We start from the raw sequence: 22,622 nt of genomic DNA, 5'->3' as shown, positions 1-22,622 counted from the left end.
AATAAGGTGCTGTGGACTGTTGAAACTAAAATTGAGTTATTTGGGCATAACAAGGAGTGTTACGCATGGAGGAAAAAAAAACACAGCATTTCAAGATAAACACCTGATACCTACAGTAAAATATGGTGGTGGTTCCATCATGCTGTGAGGCTGTGCGGCCAGTGCAGGGACTGGGAATCTTGCCAAAGTTAAGGGGCACTCAGTATCAGCAGATTCTGGAGACCAATGTCCTGGAATCAGTGACAAAGCTGAAGCTGCGCCGGGGCTGGATCTTACAACAAGACAACGACCCTAAACACTGCTCAAAATCCACTAAGGCATTCATGCAGAGGAACAAGTACAACGTTCTGGAATGGCCATCTCAGTCCCCAGACCTAAATAATCTGTGGTGTGAGTTAAAGAGAGTTGTCCATGCTCGAAATCCATCAAACCTCAATAAACTAGAGATGTTTTGTAAAGAGGAATGATCCAAAATACCTTCAACCAGAATCCAGACTCTCATTGGAACCTACAGGAAGCGTTTAGAGGCTGTAATTTCCACAAAAGGAGGATCTACTAAATATTGATTTCATTTCTTTTTGGTGGTGCCCACATCTATGCACCTGCCTAATTTTGTTTCAACAGTTATTGTGCACTTTCTGTAAATGCAATACACTTCATTTCACTTCTCAAATATCACTGTGTGTGTCTCCTATATGATATATTTAACTGACATTTTTTATCGTAACCACAACGATTTATGCAGGAAAATGATGACGATTAACAAGGTTGCCCAAACTTTCGCATCCCACTGTATATATATATTTATGTTTTATAACATCTCACTTTGATTCAGTGGTCAATTATTATTGCGTGATCTGTTTATAGAAATAACTTAATCAGGCTTCTTCCACACATGACATGACGTTATTCATGCTGCTTATCGAGGAGATTATACGATCTGGACGCTGGAGATACCGCGGCCGTCACCTCGTAAAATGTCCCTCGCTGCATTTTACAAGCGCATCAAATCATGGCAGCGCTGGGAAGGGCGATTAGCTTCCGCGGCCCGGAATTTTACTGCGCAGAACTCGGTAAGCCCGATCGCCTTAAACCGGCGGAGGAACCACAGAGGTCCTGATATGTCCTTATTTACAGCTCAGCAGATCTCGGCGGTGTGGCCCCTAATCAGCATTTCTGCCGGGAAGCGAAGATGACGGCCCCGCCCGCTGATTTATCTCTCTGCGCTCGCCGCTGGTTGGAGTGACGCAGTGTACAAATCCATGCCTGGATCTGTGTCAACGCCAGAATCGCAAGACGACCGCCAGTAGAACCTGCACTCACAGCGAGCTACAATATTACTGGGAAATGCCTTGGATTTAGATAAAATAAAAAAAAAACCTTTGCACACTCGTATGCAAATGTTCAAACAAATGCATTCACAGATTCACTCATCCAGGCACAACTGTTATCCCTACAGCTAAGTTAAAAGCCGGGGTCTTAGTTCACAAAGGAATGCATTCTTATGCTTAGTCGCCTATACTGCGCAGAAGTACCCAGGTAAACGTAGGTGTCCTAACTTTGGCCCTGTAACATGCATAGTGCAGACATGCAAACATTGCTGACAAAAAACACAGACGGGGATGGAGGGAGTGCACTGAATTAAAACCCTGGCCACAGGGGTCAGTAACTTATTTAATGTCCTAACTAGAGGCGATGTTCCTGGATATATGTTTTTTTCTTGTTACTGACCCCTGTGGCTAGGGTTTTAATCCAGTGCACTCCCTCCTTCCCCTGTCTGTGTTTTTTTGTCAGCATGCACACAGCTTATGCTGGTTTATGTGCATAGTGCGCATGGAAACATTATGTTAGGTAAATGGGAGAGCTGGCAGGCACTCGGGTAATGCTGCTGTGTATGGCAAGCAAAATGGACAGGCAGACTGAAAGACTTTGGGCTTGATTCACAAAGCGGTGCTAACCTACTTAGCACGTCTAAAGTCTTTAGACGCGCTAACCAGGGTGCTAAGTAGGTTAGCATCGGATTTCTCAATCAGATCATGCGCTAACTTTGCGCGCGTAAAGTCTTACGCGCGCAAAGTTTTACGCGCGCTAAGTCCCATAGGCTTTAATGGGCACTTCGCGCGGTGCGCCCTGTGCTCTGTGCAGTACGCGCGTAAAGTTTTACGCGCGTAAAGTTTTGCGCGCGTAAAGTTTTATGCACGAAAAGCTTGTTTAGACGTGCTAAGGGGGTTTTCACAGGCGTGCTAACAGTTAGCACCGCTTTGTGAATCAAGCCCAAAGTCTGTAGAATACAACTGGAAGAGGCATGGAGAGTCTGGCACTATAGTATTTATTTTCAGCGAGTGAAAGCAATGCAACAAGCATGGTGAGTATATCTTGCAGTGAAAACTGACATTCAAAAATTGTGGTTATGCAGTAAAATAGTTGCAAGTGCTAGAGGGCTGTACCTGGGTGTAGGGAGGTGGCAGGTGTGGGCGCCAACTGGTGCACGGCCTTACGACCGTTTCGCAGGGCAAAGCGCCTAACTTCTTCTGAGGTGATGTGCACATTTTACTGCAGAACCACAATTTTTGAATGTCAGTTTTCACTGCAAGATATACTCACCATGCATGTTGCTACTTGTTGCATTGCTTTCACTCTCCATGCCTCTTCCAGTTGTATGAAACATTATGTTAGCTCCCTTGTGCGATTAGTATGATGCGCTATCTGTCCCAGGAGAGGACGTCAGGATGCGTGCTCCTAGATAGGTTTAATGCAATGAAGGTTTGCATGTCTGCACTATGCATGTTACAGGGCCAGAGTTAGGACACCTACATTTATCTGGGTACTTGTGCGCAGTGTAGGTGACTAAGCATAAGAATGCATTCTTCTTTGAACTAAGACCCCGGCTTTTAACATAGCTGTAGGGACAACAGTGGTGCCTGGATGAGTGAATCTGTGAATGCATTTGTTTGAACATTTGCATGCGAGTGTGCGAACGGTTACTTGTTTTTTTCTATGAATTTAGATCAGTTCTTAAAGAGAAACTCCAACCTAGAATTGAACTTTATCCCAATCAGTAGCTGATACCCCCTTTTACATGAGAAATATAATGCTTTTCACAAACAGACCATCAGGGGGCGCTGTATGACTGATTTTGTGCTGAAACCCCTCCCACAAGAAGCTCTGGGACCGTGGTACTTTTGGCAGTTTGTTACAATGTAACAAGGTTCACAGACAGGAAATAGCTGTTTACAGCTGTCTCTAACAGCCAAAACAGCTAGCAGCAGCTACATAACCTGCCCACAGTAAAAATGTCACCATGTAATAAATGTCAGAATGTAAATCGGGGAGAGGAAAGATTTTACAATGAGCAAACACTGACTAAATCATTTATACATAATTATGGTAAAAATGAAGCACTTTTTTTACTACATTATTTTCACTGGAGTTCCTCTTTAAAGGGAAGGTCCAAACTGTAAAAAACAAACAAACTCCACTTACCTGGGGCTTCCTCCAGTCCCTGGCAGTCATTCTGTGCCCTCGCCGCAGCTCCTCTCACTCCCGGTGTCCTGCGCTGAAGAAGCTGACCTCGCCAGGTCGGCTTCAGGTGCGCACTGCGGCGCGGGTCACGTGGTGTACGTGACGTTATCGGGTCTCTACTGCACAGGCACAGTAGTTCACCACGTGACCCCCCCCCCCCCCCGCCGTGGAGCGCACAGAACGACTGCCAGGGGCTGGAGGAAGCCCCAGGTAAGTGCAGTTTTTTTTTTACAGCTTGGATGTTTCCTTTAAGCTGCGCACACACCTGGCGATTTTCCCGACGACCGGTGATTTTTCAAACAACGTCGCAAGATGGGTATAGGCGCACGATTGCGAACGTCGCAGATGACAATGGACTGACAGGCAGATTGGATCTTTGAGATCTCTCACGACACCGCGCAAAGTACCACGATCGCAGAAGTCTCGCTTGCACCGCTGTGTACATCGCGTGACCTCGCACTTTAACCTGCTGACAGGAAGAGGCTTCGCTGACAACTGTCGTCAAGGGGATGTAGCGGGAGCCGTCAGGTGGGGAGTACGAAGCTTCGTGTAATTTAACGTAATTAAAGGGAACCTAAACTGAGGGGAAAAAAACTAACTGGGGCTTCCCCCAGCCCATTGCAGCCGCCCTGTGCCTGACCTTTCACTTTAGTGATCCTCTAGTCCCCCGCAGTGACCCTTTTCTGGCCAGCCGACTGGCGAGTCGTCGGCCACTGTGCATGCGCGACCGCATGCGTCCTCGATCACACTCCCATCGTCGGGAGCCTTCTGCGCATAAACTGTATTTTTTTGGACTGCGCATGCACAGAGTGTTCCCGTCCACCAGAGCGCAATCAGAAGGCGTGGACCAGGCCCTCCCCCCTCTTCCCCCGTGTATGATACTTTACCTGTCTGTGTCCGCCGCTAGCTCTGGGCTCTGTCCTCCATCCATACATGGCCCCCATGTGGTTGCCGGCATCCACTTGGGCGTGTGTGTGATGATGTCATGTTTTAAAGGTAGCAAAATTTGGGTACCCACGGCTAATGGACAATTTGGGCGCCGCATAGGTGGTAATGAAAATATTGTTAAAGAGGAACTCCAGTGAAAATAATGTAATAAAAAAGTGCTTCATTTTTACAATAATTATATATAAATGATTTTGTCAGTGTTTGCCCATTGTAAAATCTTTCCTCTTCCTGATTTACATTCTGACATTTATTACATGGTGCCATTTTTACTGCTGGCAGGTGATGTAGCTGCTGCTTGCTGTTTTGGCAGTTGTAAACAGCTGTAAACAGCTATTTCCCACAATGCAGCAAGGTTCACAGACAGGAAACTGCCAGGAGTACCATGGTCCTCAGTTTCCTGTGGGAGGGGTTTCACCACAATATCAGCCATACAGCGCCCCCTGATGGTCTGTTTGTGAAAAGGCATAGATTTCTCATGTAAAAGGGGGTATGAGCTACTGATTGGGATAAAGTTCAATTCTTGGTCGGAGTTTCTTTTTAATATGGCATAAGCAAAAATGTGGGCGCCCGATAAACATTAAAGGGACCCTGAGCAGTAAAAATAAATTAAATCGGTACTTACCTGGGGTTTCCTCCAGCCCACCATAGGCCATGAGGTCTCCCGGCATCCTCCAGGCTCCTCTCCGGGTCCCACTGCAGACTTCATTACCGGCGACACCCGGGCCGAATGTTGGCCTTACACTTCCTTAACGGTGACGTTACGCGTCATTACGCCAGCCGCTACGCGTCATTACGGCGGCTGGCATGACAATACTGCCAATGGCATTTTTGCTAACTCTGAACCATACATGCGCAGCATTGTCACGCCAGCTGTCGTGATGACGCATAGCATCACAGTTAAAGTGAACCTCCGGACTAAACATTTACTCATTAGAACTGAAAAGGCTTGGTGTTTCTTTAACAGTTTCACAGCATCAGAACTTTGTTTTTCTTACCCAAGCCTCATTTTTAGCTGCATTTTTAGCTAAGCTCCACCCATCAAAGAAAAAAAGCCCCGGCTTTTTTTCCTTGATGCTGTGCAGAGCATGGTGGGATTTCCTATGTTGTTATTCAGGTTTCCTAGCAGCTGGGAGAGGTGCTCAGGACACAGGACAGTTGGAACTGTGTCTCATGCTCCCTGTCACCTCCTTTCAACCAAAAAGATGGCTGCCATCATGAAATCAAACATTTGCCTGTTCCTTTAAAACAGTGTGGGTAAGAGATTATATTGCCTATCTATTTTAATTAACATAACTAATGTAACTTAATGACAGTATGTTTGTTTAGGCTGAACTTCCTCTTTAAAGAGAATCTGTAACGTCAAAACGTCCCCTGGGGGGTACTCACCTCGGGTGGGGGAAGCCTCAGGATCCTAATGAGGCTACCCACGCCGTCCTCCGTCCCTCAGGGGTCTCGCTGCGGCCCTCCGTACAAGATGACGTCATTATTTATCTTCCCGGCTCCTGCGCAGGCGCTCTGACAGCTGTCGGCTCCGAAGTAGGCGGAAATACCCGATCGCCATCGCGTCTGCTCTACTGCGCAGCTGCAAGTTTTTGGCGCCTGTGCAGTAGAGTGGACCCGACTGAGATCGGGTAATTCCGTCTACTTCGGAGCCGAAAGCAGCCACAGCACCCCCGCTGGAGCCAGCAAAGGTAAATATTGAAGCACTCGGGTGCTTCCCCCACCCGAGGTGAGTACCCCCTAGGGGATGTTTTTGATGTTACAGAGTCTCTTTAAGGAAGTGTCGGGCTGACACTAGGCCTTGGTGTCATTAGTAGTGAAGTCTGCAGCGGGAGAGGAGCCAGGAGGACGCTCGGGGACCTCGCAGCCAACGGTGGGCTGGAGGAAGCTCCAGGTAAGTACCGATTTCATTTATTTCTACTGCTCAGGGACCCTTTAAGACATTAAAGTTTTTGAAATGTGTTATCGTTTGGAAATTTGCAACGGTATAGTTTTTGTAATTATTTTTTGTTTACATGTACACATTTTATGTTATAAAATATTAAATATATTTATTGATTGTATACAAATGTTACATTTGTAAGGGTGTTTGTTGCGCAGGGAGGAATGGTTAGGTGTGTGTGTGTGTGTGTGGGGGGGGGGGGGGGGGAAACAAGGGTGGTCCATCTAGAATTTAGCTGCAGAAGAATGGGAGGGCAGGGCAGCAGCTGCATACTTTGAGGCACCCCTGACTCATGAAGGTGACAGAGGCAGCATTGAGCTGCAGAAAGCTTTGCTTGGACTTGGCGTTAGACGTTTGCCCTCTCTGGCACATCTTTCACTATACGCGCTGGTGGTGGCAGTGAATATGGCGCTGTTATGTCTGGGAGCGCCATGTGTTGAGTAACAACAGAGGAGGAAGGTCTTGTGTAACAGCACAGGCAGCCCCCTCTGTCATCTCCTTCCAAGGTTCACGCAGACTTGGAAGCAGCAACTCCGCTACAATCCAACGCAGATACTTCTGTCACTGGGAAACGCTGCGGCGCCTGACAGCCCAACACGTTCAGCTCACTGAGCTTCATACTGTAGCTGTTGCTAATAGAATTTATCAGGCTTGTTCAATAAAACTAAAGCAGTGTTTTTCTGTCATTTCTTACACTGCAATGAGTGGTGGGATCCAGAGAGGATTATGGGATGTGTAGTCCAGTGTAAAACTGGTGGGTGGTAGAGGAGACCACATTGACTCCTCCCCAGGGAGCGATTACTGGCCAAGCAATTAAAGCAATTGATTGGGGCCCCAGGAGATCAAAATGGGTCTACTTTAATTACCCATGTCTGTGCGCTCCGTAAATGACTGTTTAGCATCCATAAAAATAAGCTCTCTGCAGCAATGGTCTGCTACAGAAATAAGGAACTACTCACACACAGGCACACACACATTTGTTCCTCCCCCTCCCCTTAGCTCAGCTTGTAGAGCCGTTAGACGGAAGCTTGGGGCTGGAATGACCACCAGTATGTGATCTGTCCACACAGGAGCAGTTGGCTAGCCAGGAAGAACTGAAGCATGCCAGCCAGGTACATATGTGGGTAACTTTTATTTCATTATAGCACCGTCATTTGGGCAATCTGCTCTGCTCAAAAACCCTTGGCCATTCACACATCAATTTTGATCACTGCCTGAATCTGCCAGTAATCTATTGCTCTTACATGTCCAATCGGTTGCCCTTCAGTCAATTTTGTACTGATTATTGATCGAAAATCTGATTGGACAGGTTGGAGAATATTTCTATGGGATGAGGGGAATCTGGCTGCCTTTACCGGGGGTACTTCTGGTTACCTATACTGTGGGGACATCTAGCTACCCATACTGTGAGGGGTCATACGGCTACCTATTCTGTGGGGACATTGTTTCAACACTGTGGCTGCAAAGAAGGGGGGGGGGGGGGGTCTTTTTGGGGAGGATTACATTTATTGCTCTGCTTGGGGCGCTGTAGGATCCAAATCCGTCTCTGCTCTTCCCAACAGACTTGCTGCTTAGATAATGCTTCAGAGTTAGACTGATGACATCAGCATCAATGATATTCACAACTATTTAAAGGATACCCAAAGTGACATGTGACATGATGAGATAGACATGTGTATGTACAGTGCCTAGCACACAAATAACTATGCTGTGTTCCTTTTTTTTTTCTCTGCCTGAAAGAGTTAAATATTAGGTATGTAAGTGGCTGACTCAGTCCTGACTCAGACAGGAAGTGACTACAATGTGGCCTTCACTGATAAGAAATTCCCCTTTTTTACCTCTTTCTTGCTCTCAGAAGCCATTTTCTGCTAGGAAAATGTTTTATAGTTGGAATTTCTTATCAGTGAGGGTCACACTGTAGTCACTTCCTGTCTGAGTCAGGACTGAGTCAGCCACTTACATACCTGATGTATAACTCTTTCAGGCAGAGAAAGAAAAAAAGGAACACAGCATAGTTATTAGTGTGCTAGGCACTGTACATACACATGTCTATCTCATCATGTCACTTGTTACTTCGGGTATCCTTTAAAGGGTGCCTGAGATGAAGATAAAAGCTATATTTATACTTTCCTGGGGCTTCCTCCAGCCCCATGAGGTCCATGGGCTCCCTCTCCGGCCGATCCATTATCTTCTAATCAGCCCCGGTAATCTGGCTAGTCGTGGGCAGTTGTGCACTTCTGCGCGGGCGCCCGTGACGCGCTCCCGCTTTCTTGAGCCTTCTGAACTTGTGCAGTACTACCGCGCAGGTGCAGAATGTTCCCGGCTGCGGAAGCGTAATGGGGGTTCGCACAGCCGAGCTGCGCATGCGCAGAAGAGCCCGGCTGACCACATTACCGGGGCTGATTAAAAGACAACGACCTAGTTAGTTAGAGATGATGGCGAGGGGGCCTACATACCTCATGGGGCTGGTGGAAGCCCAGGTAAGTATACTGTAAATATAGCCTTTATCCTTATCTCAGGTTCTCTTTATTATGCATAGGTTTTCACTTCTCATACTGTATCTGTTAAAGAGAAACCGTGAGCAAGTATTGAACTTCATCCCAGTCAGTAGCTGCCTGTTCCCACTAGACTGCCCGCTGTGTACGTTTCACAAAATACTCAACTGCAGCCCCCCAAAAGTTACATAAAATTACGAATAATACATCATTTTTATTTTTGTGTTTATGCAAAAATTACCGTATTTTTCGGACTATAAGAGGCTCCTGACCATAAGACGCACCTAGGGTTAGATGACAAAAGCCAGGGGAAAAAATATATACTAAACCCGGTGCATCCATGGTAAAGGGGCATCTTGTGGATTATGTCCCCTTTGTCCTTATGCCCCCTTGTACCTTGTGTACCCGTGTCCTCCTCTATCCTCCTTGTGTCCTCCTGTGTCCCCCATGAGTCCGCCTCTGTCCTCCTGTGTCCCCCTGTGTACTCCTCTATCCTCCTTGTGTCCTCCTGTGTCCCCCATGAGTCCGCCTCTGTCCTCCTGTGTCCCCGTGTCCTCCTCTGTCCTCCTGTGTCTCCCTGTGTCCTCCTCTGTCCTCCTTGTGTCCTCCTGTGTCCCCCATGAGTCCGCCTCTGTCCTCCTGTGTCCCCGTGTCCTCCTCTGTCCTCCTGTGTCTCCCTGTGTCCTCCTTGTGTCCTCCTGTGTCCCCCATGAGTCCGCCTCTGTCCTCCTTGTGTCCTCCTGTGTCCCCCATGAGTCCGCCTCTGTCCTCCTTGTGTCCTCCTGTGTCCCCCATGAGTCCACCTCTGTCCTCCTGTGTACTCCTCTATCCTCCTTGTGTCCTCCTGTGTCCCCCATGAGTCCGCCTCTGTCCTCCTTGTGTCCTCCTGTGTCCCCCATGAGTCCGCCTCTGTCCTCCTGTGTCCCCCATGAGTCCACCTCTGTCCTCCTGTGTCCCCTGTGTACTCCTCTATCCTCCTTGTGTCCTCCTGTGTCCCCCATGAGTCCGCCTCTGTCCTCCTGTGTCCCCGTGTCCTCCTCTGTCTTCCTGTGTCTCCCTGTGTCCTCCTTGTGTCCTTCTGTGTCCCCCATGAGTCCGCCTCTGTCCTCCTTGTGTCCTCCTGTGTACTCCTCTGTCCTCCTTGTGTCCTCCTGTGTCCCCCATGAGTCCGCCTCTGTCCTCCTGTCTCCCCCTGTGTACTCCTCTGCATGGGCACAGTACAGGGAGTCCATGACATTGCGGCGGGTTGGAGGTTTGTATTGGCAAGTCCTGCATTTGGACTGTAAGACGCAGTGACTTTTTTCCCCCACTTCTGGGGGAGAAAAAGTGAGTCTTATAGTCCACAAAATACAGTCATCAGGATAATAATTGTAATTAGGAAAATAATCCTATTTACATTTATGATTTTTCAATTAAAATCATCACTATCGGAGACTAGGGTCATGGTGGGGATGATAAAAATAAAAAATGTGAATCCTACCTAGCAACAAGGTAGATTCTCATTGGTCCGCATGAACCCATAAGAATTTTATTTTGCGAATTTGCAACCCACTGGGCTGATCGGATAATATTGTAAAAAATAATCAATTTAAAGAATTACTTTATTTTCATGACAGGTGCTCTTTAACACATTTTATTCACCTCAGGTACTGTACATGTCAATTTTGATCTTGCGTTAGACTGACCAAAGGTTGTCGTTTATAGCTTTGAACTGTAACATTGTTCTCGATTACTTATATTGCCTCTTGAAAACAAACAAATATAATTTTATTATTTGAATCCTTTGTCTTTTGTTTAAACTTAAAGAGACTCTGAAGCGAGAATAATTCTCGCTTCAGAGCTCATAGTTAGCAGGGGCATGTGTGCCCCTGCTAAATCACCGCTATCCCGCGGCTAAATGAGGGTCCCTGACCCCCCGAAATCCCCTCCGAGCAGCAGGGGATCTCTTCCAGATTGAGGCAGGGCTAACCGCCGCAGCCCTGCCCCACGCGCGTCTGTCAGCGCATATCTCCGCCTCTCCCCCGCCCCTCTCAGTCTTCCTTCACTGAGAGGGGCGGGGGAGAGGCGGCGATGCGCCGCTGATAGACGCAACCGGAGGCAGGGCTGCAGCTGTTAGCCCTGCCTCTAGGAGCAGCAAAATCTATGACCAATTTGGTCATTGATTTTGCAGGGGGGGGGGGGGTTGGGGGTGAAGGGACCCCCGTTTAGCCGCGGGATAGCGGCGTTTTAGCAGGGGCACACATGCCCCTGCTAACTATGAGCTCTGAAGCGAGAATTATTCTCGCTTCAGTGTCTCTTTAAATAGGAACCATAACCAAGAATTGAACTTCATCCCAATCAGTAGCTCACCTTTCAAAGCGGAGTGACGACCGCGGAGCATGTGGGCTATGTCCTGAGGGGATACTTCCGTCTTTCCATGCCAGTCTGCCTGCCTTTCTTTTCATACCCGGCTAAGTATCTTTTACTTATTCACTTCTTTGCAGATCCTAATAGGCTGCTTCCACTTGGTCATTAGTGACTCTGACTGTATTTAAACTGCACTTTTAGTCTGATAGGTTGCACAGTTATTTCATATGTTGAATGATTGTTTTTGTGTAGCACTATATGCACTTTCATGGTTCCAATTTTTTGCACTTTATAATTCTTACTGAACCCGGGTTCATCCACGAGGGGGCTCATTCTCTGAGCCCCCAGTGGTTACAGGTTATACATCCACTGAGACTGAACATAATAGATTATTATATCTAGCAGGCCCATTATGTTGAATATGGCTGGAAATACAATATTATGCTGTTTTTAGATGTTTTTAAATGTTTGTGTATCATGGATATGTGTTTGCAAAGCTTGTAATAAAAATATATTTTTTTGATTGATACATATGGTCTGCAGTGGTGCTGTGTATAGGGGTATCTTTTCTCTTTAGTACTATGTATACATGCTCTACCCCAGCACACGCAGTCATTATTACTTGGGGTGCTGACAAACTCTTTTGTAATCTGATAATACCTGGTGACCATTAAAAATAATATCTTTCTGTTTTACGACCTCCTGAATAGCTTATTGTCCTCCCCCCTGTGTAATGGCACACGGCTGAGCAGTTTAATGCATCACTGCACATGATTACAGCCGCCAGTGGCAGGTGGAGAGCGTCACACAAGAGGGGAGCGTCACATGACTGCTGCCTCTAAGCTCGCGTTCACCTTGTGCAGACCGGCCGCTGGAAAACACATATATCTCCGTCAGCGCGTACAGTTTAATGGACAGAGCTCAGGATCCGATCAATACATATTGATGCACTCGCTGACAGATGTTGCAGCTCTGGAAATACGATCTGCCTCGAGTCCGGGTGGATCTGAGAGGCCGACGCTGCGGATGGAATCTATGCTGCTTGTCCGGGAGCCTGACGCCATAACATTAGAGTAACTCGAGTCAGCCGTAGATGCCGCCATCAATGTGGCCAGATGGGCATCGTATAGCCACACCGGAAATGACATTCTATTATTACATCCTAAAAGTGAGTCTCAGAGAAATGAGGTTCATGAATGCGGCCTAACCTGGGACTACTCGGGTGATTTTAATAGCTAGAGATTGGGAGATTTAAAGGGCACCCGAGGTGAGAGGCATATGGAGGCTGCCATATTTATTTCCTTGTAAACAATGCAAGTTGCCTGGCAGCCCTGTTTATCTTTTGGCATAAGTAGTGTCTGAGTCAAAACCCTAGAACAAGCATATGGCTAATCTAGTAAAACCTGAGTCAGCTGAGTCAGTACCTGATTTGCTGCATGCTTGTTCAGGGTCTATGGCTAAACATATTAGAAACACAGGATCAGGAGGACTGCCAGGCACTGGTATTGTTTAAAAGGAAATAAATATGGCAGCCTCCATATCCCTCTCACTTCAAGTTTCCTTTAAAGGAAATTACAAAGTATCCAGGTTTATGATTTCACAACTATAGCCTGAAAGACAAGGGTCTACTAATAATCCTGTTTTTTTAGCCTGTAATCAGTCTATTCCAGACACCTGAAATGGTGGATCAATAGCTCAGCTCATCCTCAGCTGAGCATGGTTGGATCAATAGCTCAGCTCATCCTCTGTGCTAACTCTCTCCTTAACCCTACTTTCTGATGAGTCATGCTGTCTGCTTTCCTCTCTGCTAACTCCCTTCTCACCCTTCCCTTCTGATGAGTCATGCTGTCTACACTCCTCTTTCCTGACTCCCTCCTCACCCTCCCTTCTGATCATTCATGCTATCTGCTCTCCTCTCTGCTAGCTCCCTCCTCACCCTCCCTTCTGATGAGCCATGCTGTCTGCCCTCCTCTCTGCTAACTCTTTCCTCACCACTCCCTTCTGATGAGTCATGCTGTCTGCTTTCCTCTCTGCTAGCTCCCTCCTCACCCTCCCTTCTGATGAGTCATGCTGTCTGCTCTCCTCCCTGCTAACTCTCTCCTCACCCCTCCCTTCTGATGAGTCATGCTGTCTGCTCTCCTCTCTCCTGACTACCTCCTCAGATCTCCCTTCTGATGAGTCACACTGTCTGCTCTCCTCCCTGCTAACTCCCTCCTCACCCCTCCCTTCTGATGAGTCATGCTGTCTGCTCTCCTGACTACCTCCTCAGCCCTCCCTTCTGATGATTCACGCTGTCTGCTCTCCTCCCTGCTAACTCCCTCCTCACCCCTCCCTTCTGATGAGTCATGCTGTCTGCTCTCCTCCCTGCTAACTCCCTCCTCACCCCTCCCTTCTGAAGAGTAATGGAATGGTCACATGTCCCCCATAGTATGGCCCATTCCTCCTCCTCTATCATTGTCACAATTTTATGTAATAAACCTTTTCCTGAAACCAAGAGATAAACAATCCAGGCAGTTTTCTGCAGAGATAGAAGAAATAAGTGTTTCATTAAACAAAATCTGACTGTTCTGAGGTTGGTAATGATGAGCTTGTTTCTATCTATTCAAAGAGAGGGAATGAGCTTTAGAACGCGCACTTCATCATGTTTCTGGCGAGCATATGTGGTAGCGTCTAATAAGCATGCCGCTACTTCCTGCTAAATGGATGAGGCTAATGGCTGAACAAACAGCCTCAGCAATCATATTGTGTCATTAGGAAGACTTCAAATCTGTGCAGGGAATTAGAGAAGAGAAATCATTCCATATATATGGAGGGGAACGTTATCACTTCGAGATCAGGTACCACCACCACGGGAACTGAGGAAGAGTGTAGATGATAAGTGGTGGCGATAAACACGGGGCAATGTTTCTGATCAAAGTTTGGTGTTGGGGGTCTGCCCTGACTGTTACCTAAGCAACTTAACTAGCCTAACCTTAACCTCATTACTAGGAACACTTAGGGCCTGATTCACAAAAGCGTGCTAAGTGTTAGCACGCCAGTGAAAAGCTGCTTATCACGTGCAAACTGCCTCTTCGCGGGCTAATGCGTTTTTCGCGCGTAAAGGTTTATGCGCACTACTCCGCATGCAAAATCAGCTGGTTTGCGTGCTAAGTAGTGTGATAAGCATACTTTGCACGCAAAGTAGCTGATTTTGCATGCAAAGTAGTGCGTGTAAATCTTTGTGCACACAAAGTTTTACGCGCGCTAAAATAGCACGCGAACAGTAACAGTTTTGCCGTGCAAACTACTTAGCACCCTAGTTTGCACATGCAAAGCTTTTAGGCGTGCTAACTGTGTTAGCACCCTTTAGTGAATCAAGCCCCTACTGTAGTGATATGGTTGTGACTGCACACAGGGCCCTTTCTACACTTTTTGTCACCCCAGGCAAGAAGTCCTGCATCACTCCTCCGACCCCCCCAAGAAAAGTGAAAACACACGTGCACATGCACAAGGTACAAACAACCCAATATACAAAGGGATGGGGGGGGGGGGGGCATAAGGAAGTGCAAGGGGCGAAAAAGAAGCACAAAGGGATGCATGAGGGGCAGAGGAGGCACAAGGAGAAAGGAGACACAAAGGAGGACAGAAGTAGGAACAAAGAAGGGAAGAAGAAGGCACAGGGGGACAGAGGGACGCACAACGGGATGCATACAAGGACAAAAGGAGGCACAAGGGGACAGAAGGAGACACAAAGGGGCAGAAGAAGGCACAAGGGGACAGAGACAGCAGAAGCAGATCAAACACCCATGGGAGGCGTGGCTTCATTTGGGGGCATGGCTATTGCTAGTGGCATGGCATCCCCCCCCCAGGACCAATGACACTCCAGGAAAGGGCCTGAAATGCCTACTGTAAGGAAACGCGAAAAATCATCCGCCTCCACTCAGCGTGAGGCGGCTGTTTCCATGGAGAGCATGGCGGAACGCGGAAAAACCGCCGCGTCTGACGCGGCGGTTAGCACGCATGGCTCTGTTGCTGACACTTTGACCCAGCGCGGGGAGGCAGCCGCCGGTGCAGATAGCGGTGCGACCAACCCCACGCACGGGTCAGCGGAGACATTGCAAAGCAGTACTGGTGTGGCTGGGACTGATAGTCCACCTAGGTTCAGAATGACGCGCGTGCGCACGGAGAGGCAGAACCTTTATGGCAGTCAGAGAAAGGTCAGCTGACCAGGCCGGTCAGCTGACAATCACAGCAACTTTCATTGGTCCAGCACTTGAGGGAGGTGCTGGAGAGCACAGGTGTATATATACTGGGTGCTGGTCATTCTCTGGTTGTCTGTCGTTGCGATCACTACGTGGTAGCACTCAGACCTTGTTCGTATCTGTGTTCTAGCATAGTTTCCAAAGGTGTTGACGATCACGGACCTCACACCTTAGCGTTAGGAATATTGAACTGTATTATTTGTTATGACCTTCTGCCTGCCTGACTATCCTCCTGAAATCTGATTCTGTACCTTGCTATCTCTGATATCCTGTTGCCAAACTCCTGGACTCCGTATTTGCCTTTCGATTCTGTACCCCGCTATTCTGATACTCCGTTGCCAAACCCTGCCTGTTTATTGGATTCCATATCTGTCTCCTGAATCTGTACCGTATCTGTCTGTGTGTTAACGACCTGGATTGCCCGACCTCGAGAACTGGCCTTACTGTTAGAGGCAGTTCCCAGACCTGTTAGTGACACCTTCTCTCTGGTGTCACTCACACTCTGTCCTTCCTACTCTCAGCCTAGCTCCTCCCCAGTACTACGGTATGATTGTGATTTGCAAGTGCAACAGGGGAACCAAAAACAAAATAAAAAATCCGGAAAAAAATTGACTTACTGCATCGTAAAAAAGAAAAAAAAAATCCCATAGCATCGCAATTTCTATGCAATTTTCCAGGGCTCATACACTTTATACAGGAGAGAACAAGAAAACGCCCCCATTACATTGTATGAAGATAAAATCTAGATAGCTTTATTGGTACGTGCAACAGGCAGACTAGCAGCTGACGCGTTTCAAACACACAGGTCCTTAGTCAGAGCTCCAACTGTACAGGAGCGCAAACGTGTGAAAGATGCAGCAGGACCGGCATTTGGGATTGGACAAAACTACACCACAAATGCGTCACACTAACGGAAAAACTTCCTCCTGGCTTCCATCAATGTAGGCAGGAGCTAGTGTTTTTGAGATCAGCCAGTAATCATATATTCATTATCATGAGACATGGAGATAGCAATGAACTTTTTTTTTAATCCCAAACCTTTTCCAGCCTCCTGTGTTCAATGTTCTCTGTACTCCGTCCGCATCAACACAGAACATTTTGTCAGTCGGTCCCCTTTAAATCTTAAAGTGGATCCGAGGTGAACTTTTACTCATTGCATAATTGTGTTCCTTTCCTATTGTTTATAGGGCATTCCTCAAGCCAAATACTTTTTTGCTTTTGTTTTAATACTCTAGTTCCCTATAAACTAAATAAACCACGCCCACAGGTTTTCAGAGAGCCTTGGCAGTTGCAAGGGCTCATGGGAGCTCAGTCTGGGCAGGAGGAGGAGGAGGTGTTATTAGCCATTGATTTCAGAGGCAGAGGGGAGGAGGGGGGATTAGGTTTTTTTTTAACAGGCTGAGTGCTGAAGATGCAGATAAGCTTGCCTCTGTGTAATGTTTACAAACAACATGGCTGCTGTCATAGTATCACAGGAAGAAATAATCATTTTCTATTAAAGCTGTTTGCAGCTAGATATGCTGTGTAAACTATCTAAACTTTAGATAAGATATATAGACAAGTTACTTGTTATAGTTAATTTTTCATCTCGGATACGCTTTAAAGAGGAGCTGTTAGGTATAAGGTGTCAGAGAAAAAAAACACATATCAGTAGCTAAAGATTGGCTGTACTTACATTACATATGCATTTCACTGTCCACGTTTGGATTTCACAGAATTTTTATATAGTATTTGCAGAGAATGATGCTCCTGACAGCTCATGGCAGGTTCCAGGTTTGTCTGTCTCCTATGAAGCCAAATGTGTTGTCATGTCCTCCCTGCTTCCTGATGATTCGACTCAGAAAAAAGTGAATATTAATTAGCCATGTGGCTAGGAACAATAGGACGTGTGCAGTATACTCTGCCCTGAGATTTTTTAGTGCTGTGAGCTGGACTGCGTTACAAGCTGTTGTAACATGAGCCTGAAACTTCTCACTAGCAGCAGAGGGGAGGACCCAAGGTGAGAAGAAGCAGCCCCAGAATGCTTTGCAGTATGGTATGCGGCCTCTCGTCCTTTTAAGAGCTTGGGAATAACAGCCTTGCTGTTCAGCACACATCAAAAGTAAGAGAGATTTTTAACTTCAGTATTGCCTTTTTGGCTTCCTTCTAAACTGTTTAACAGGAGAATAGAGGTTTAAATTAGCTTTTGCAGCCTGACAGTTACTCTTTAAGCTATGACCCCATTTTATACGCGGCTTGCACACAGGAAACCACAACCTGCAATAAGCAACACATATAGCGAACATTATCTCGTCGTGGACAACATAGACCGGAGTGATGTTTCTCCTTCAGTAGCTTCACCCATATAGGACTTAACTTTTAATATACATCACAAATCCTCCCCCTAAATACAACATAGCGTCCCTCACCATAATTTGGGAGAACAACTTTATAAAGTGAAGTGAGTGGTCATATGTATTTCCTTTTAAACAATTCCAGTTGCCTGGCAGTCCTGCTGATCTCTGGCACCAGGTGTGTCTGAATCACACACCTGAAACAAGCATGCAGCTAATCCAGTCAGACTTCAGTCAGAGCACCTTATCTGCATGCTTGTTCAGGGGCTGTGGCTAAAAGTATTAGAGGCAGAGGATCAGCAGGACAGCCTAGTAATCTGTATTATTTAAATGACATAAATATGTCAGCCTTCATATCCTTCTCACTTTAGGTGTGCTTTAAAAAAATAAAACAAAAAACTGTATAAATGAATCAATAATTCCATCCAGTCACAGAATGAATAACAGTAGATGCCTGTTTCGAGGCCTTCAGTCACTTCTTTGGGGGCCAGTGATGGAGGCATACACAAATACATGAAGAGCTCAGGTGCAGTCAAAGGGAGTCAGGTATTTATTGGTTACAGAGGAACTCCAGCATAAACAAACATACTGTCATTAAGTTACATTAGTTATGTTAATTAAAATAGATAGGTAATATAATCTCTTACCCACCCTGTTTTACAAGAACAGGCAAATGTTTGATTTCATGATGGCAGCCATCTTTTTGGTTGTAAGGAGTTGACAGGGAGCATGAGACACAGTTCCCACTGTCTTGTGTCCTGAGCACCTCTCCCAGTTGCTAGGCAACGTGAATAACAACATCGGAAATCCCATCATGCTTTGCACAGCATCAGGGAAAAAAAGCCAGGGCTTTTTTTCTTTGATGGGTGGAGCTTAGCTAAAAATACAGCTAAAAATGATGCTTTGGTAAGAAAAACGAAGTTCTGATGCTGTGAAACTGTTAAAGAAACACCAAGCCTTTTCAGTTCTGCTGAGTAGATTTTTAGTCCGGAGGTTCACTTTAACAACCATCACATGATGAATATATATGACAGTGACACACTCCTCCCCAATTCTGCTTGAAGTCCCAACTCCATGGTAGAGACTGACAACCATGATAGGCTATCAGAAAGGAGGTGTGGCTTTAGCAGACTGCAATAGCTTTACCCTAAGCAGTTCCATGTAACTAAAGGGGGGATGTTTGAAACTGCCTGAGGCCTGGAACGCACTGCAAAACGCAATCGCTAATTGCAAGCACTAGCATTTTGTATGAGCAGTTTGTAAGCGGTTTAATGAGCGTTTTAGGGAGCTATACTTTACGCTCCTAAAATACTGCATGTCCTGTGCTTGCAATTTGGGGAATCACAAACGCTCCAGTAGAATTTGCCACATCCCTTAACACTAACTGAGCAATTTTGGAAAACGCTAGCATTCTCACGCGCTCCCTAAATGCTCACAAAAGCGCTCTTGTGGGTTCCAGCCCTGAGAGTGGACAGGCAGCTTTCAGACGCTAAGTATCTGTGACTGGGAGTAGCAGGTCTTCTCCAAAAATGGCATCATTTTTTTACAATAACTTTTATCCACAATTCATTCAAAATATAATTATTATTAAATGCAAATAGAAACATGTACCTGAACTGGGACTAGATGGGAATTAGAAATGGTTTACAGGAGTTGTGAGACAGGCCAGCTATGCTAGACTGGAAAAACTATCCTTCTGTATAGTAGGAGGCCATCGGCACTATTTATCATCCACATACAATGTTGCTTTATCATCTTTGCTTAGACATTTGAAAGACATAGAATACACGCAGAGCAGGGACAAGGTCCTCCAGCACCCTAGGCTGAGACACCAAAGTGCGCCGCTCCATCCCTCCCACGCCAGCCGTCACACACTGATTGCTATTAGACTAAGAGGTGCCCCAGGGCCCACAACCTCCCCAACACCTTAATATCTAGTTATCTGGCTTGCAGTCACTGCCATGTATCCCCTTTTCTTATTTCTTTCTGCTTCAAACACAATTAGGAATGATAGCTGAGTGAATTGTGCGCCCCCTCCTACACTGCGCCCTGAGGCTGGAGCCTCTCCAGCTTATGCCTCGGCCCGGCCCTGAATACACGTCATCCACCAGGGATTAAAGTAGACCTGAGGCGAGCCTTAAAAAACAACATAACTCTAGTCAGCTATATTCCAGGCAGAGCCGGGTCATCCACAAGGCAAACCTAGGCAGGTGCAGAGAGATTAGGGGCCTGGTTGACCCTAAACCCCACCAAATCTTACAAAAAAAGCCAGGTGGCAACCAAGGGTGGGCCCAAAGTTGGTTGGTACTAACGCCCCATTTCACCATGATCCTTTTCTGGTTCCAGGGGTCCGCACATGGCAACGGAGGGGGCAAGGAAGATCCAGAAGCTTCCATCTACTTAGGTAATTATCTGTATTTTTTAAATATTTTTGCCTCCGATACACTTTAAAGGGGAACTGAAGTAAGAGGTATACGGAGGCTGCCATATTTATTTCCTTTTAATCAATACCAGTTGCCTGGCAGCCCTGCTGGTCTATTTCTCTGCAGTAGTATCTGAATAACACCAGAAACAAGCAGGCAGCTAGTCTTGTCAGATCTGACTTTAAAGTCTGAAACACCTGATCTGCTGCATGCTTGTTCAGGGGCTATGGCTAATAGTATTAGAGGCAGAGGATCAGCAGGGCTGCCAGGCAACTGGTATTGATTAAAAGGAAATAAATATGGCAGCCTCCGTATACCTCTTACTTCAGTTCCCCTTTAATATCTGCATAATGAGTGCAATTTAGGTAGACGTTTTGTTGCTTGGATTAAGTAAATTAGCTCTTCCTATCAGTATCTGGCTATTTCCTTCACCTCTTTAGAAATGAAGACGTATCTCAGTGGCAAAACATATTCTAGAACTCATTATGGTGCCAGCCTTTCTCTGTGAAGCAGCTGACACGGTTTAAAGAGCTTCTGTACGGCTGTAAAATCGCTGTACTTGACCTCTCCTCCCGTCTCCTTGTTCAAAGTTGAACAGGTTAACCTTTTACGAGATGTGAAAAGTTCATACCTGTTTTCGGTTTCAGGACACAAAAACAAGTGGCCATAAACTCCCAGGAACAAAGGCGCGAGGCAATCTGATAGCCGGCTAAGGGAAGAAAAAAAAAATGAAATTTACTGGGACGAAGTTTGCCTAATGATGCTTGTCACCACCCTGGGAAGATCTGATAAGACGTTCCTAGAGGCTACAACAGAAAAAAAACTTGAAAAACTGGACTCAAAACTTTCCACGTTCTCACTGTGACATTGGCACAACCTTGAAACTTACACGTGTTTATTTTTATTTATTTATTTGTTTATTTCAGGCAGACATGACATGGGAGAATGGGGGTGTCCGTAGGCAGATTGTGCCCCCCGCCAAGGGGGTAGAGGAGGGAACAGAACAATGGTGCATGGCGTTCAGTCTATCGGTCCGATTGCCTGAAAACTGACGTGATTTCTGCAGAGGCGAACATGCGTGCATGAAAAAGGGGTGCAAGGAAAAAAGGGCGCAAGGTTTTGTTAATAAAAATATTGTTAATGCCTACCAATATTCTTTTTTTTAAAGTGTAGATGGTAGTTATTATTGTAATAATATTGCCAAATGACAACAGAAAATCGTACCAATATTTTACTACAGATTAACCTAACCCTACTCTAGCACAGAACCCTCCACTACCAATGCTTAACCCTAACCCCCCCTTGTGATGCCTAACCCTAAAACCTCCACTGGTGGGGCCTAACCCTAAGACCCCTCTGGAAGTGCCTAACCCTTAGACCCCCCCAGTGTTGCCTAACCCTAACTAACCCCTACCAGTACAAACGCCCTTCTTGACGCCTAACCCTAACTGTTCCCCCCCTGCACAAACACCCTTACAAATGTAAAATGTATACATGCCAACCATAACATGTTTGATAACATAAAATTTGCACATGCAAACGAAATAATTTCACACAAACTAGAGTGCTGTAAGTTTTTTAAAATGATATCCTATTTCAAAAAGTTTAATGTTCTAATGTTGATAACAATTTATAGGGGTCAATTTCAGCAGAATCTGGAATGAACATTCACAACAGCCATATTTATAGAAGTTGCAATCAGTTGATCACCCGTTTATAGATCGCCAGATAGCACTCAGCGCTTCAGACGTCTATGGCTACGATAGAGAACAGGGGGTTTCACTTCGGACGCTGTGTCTACCAGTTTGCTGCAAATCACCACTTTAGGAAGACGTGAGTGACTGCGATGCAAATTAATGTAACGCGTATCGCTATTCCTTACTAGTCATCACTTGTGACATGGACTTCCGATGACTGGAGCTGCTGGTCGTCCCACTTTAGGAAGACGTGACTGCGATGAAAATTCATGTAGCGTATATCGCTATTCCTTACTAGTCATCACTTGTGACATGGACTTCCAATGACTGGAGCTGCTGGTCGTCCCACTTTAGGAAGACGTGACTGCGATGAAAATTCATGTAGTGTATATCGCTATTCCTTACTAGTCATCACTTGTGACATGGACTTCCAATGACTGGAGCTGCTGGTCGTCCCACTTTAGGAAGACGTGACTGCAATGCAAATTAATGTAACGAATATTGCTATTCCTTACTAGTCATCACTTGTGACATGGACTTCCAATGACTGGAGCTGCTGGTCGTCCCACTTTAGGAAGACGTGACTGCAATGCAAATTAATGTAACGTATATTGCTATTCCTTACTAGTCTTCTCTTGTGACATGGACTTCCAATGACTGGAGCTGCTGGTCGTC

General features: G+C 46.2%; 1 protein-coding gene across 1 annotated transcript in view; it reads left to right on the top strand.

The window, feature by feature from the left end:
* Positions 1 to 21,397, top strand: part of PHF21B (PHD finger protein 21B) — a 553,372-nt gene extending 531,975 nt beyond the window's left edge. The window contains exon 12 of the mRNA XM_068278191.1: positions 21,177 to 21,397. Within this exon, the coding sequence (XP_068134292.1) occupies positions 21,177 to 21,302 (126 nt within the window). The 3' untranslated portion in view covers positions 21,303 to 21,397. The remainder of the gene's footprint in view (positions 1 to 21,176) is intronic.
* Positions 21,398 to 22,622: the final 1,225 nt, after the last annotated feature.

Source organism: Hyperolius riggenbachi, chromosome 3 (assembly GCF_040937935.1).
Source record: "Hyperolius riggenbachi isolate aHypRig1 chromosome 3, aHypRig1.pri, whole genome shotgun sequence".
Taxonomy (NCBI): domain Eukaryota; kingdom Metazoa; phylum Chordata; class Amphibia; order Anura; family Hyperoliidae; genus Hyperolius; species Hyperolius riggenbachi.
This window is presented reverse-complemented; position numbering and strand designations above follow the sequence as displayed.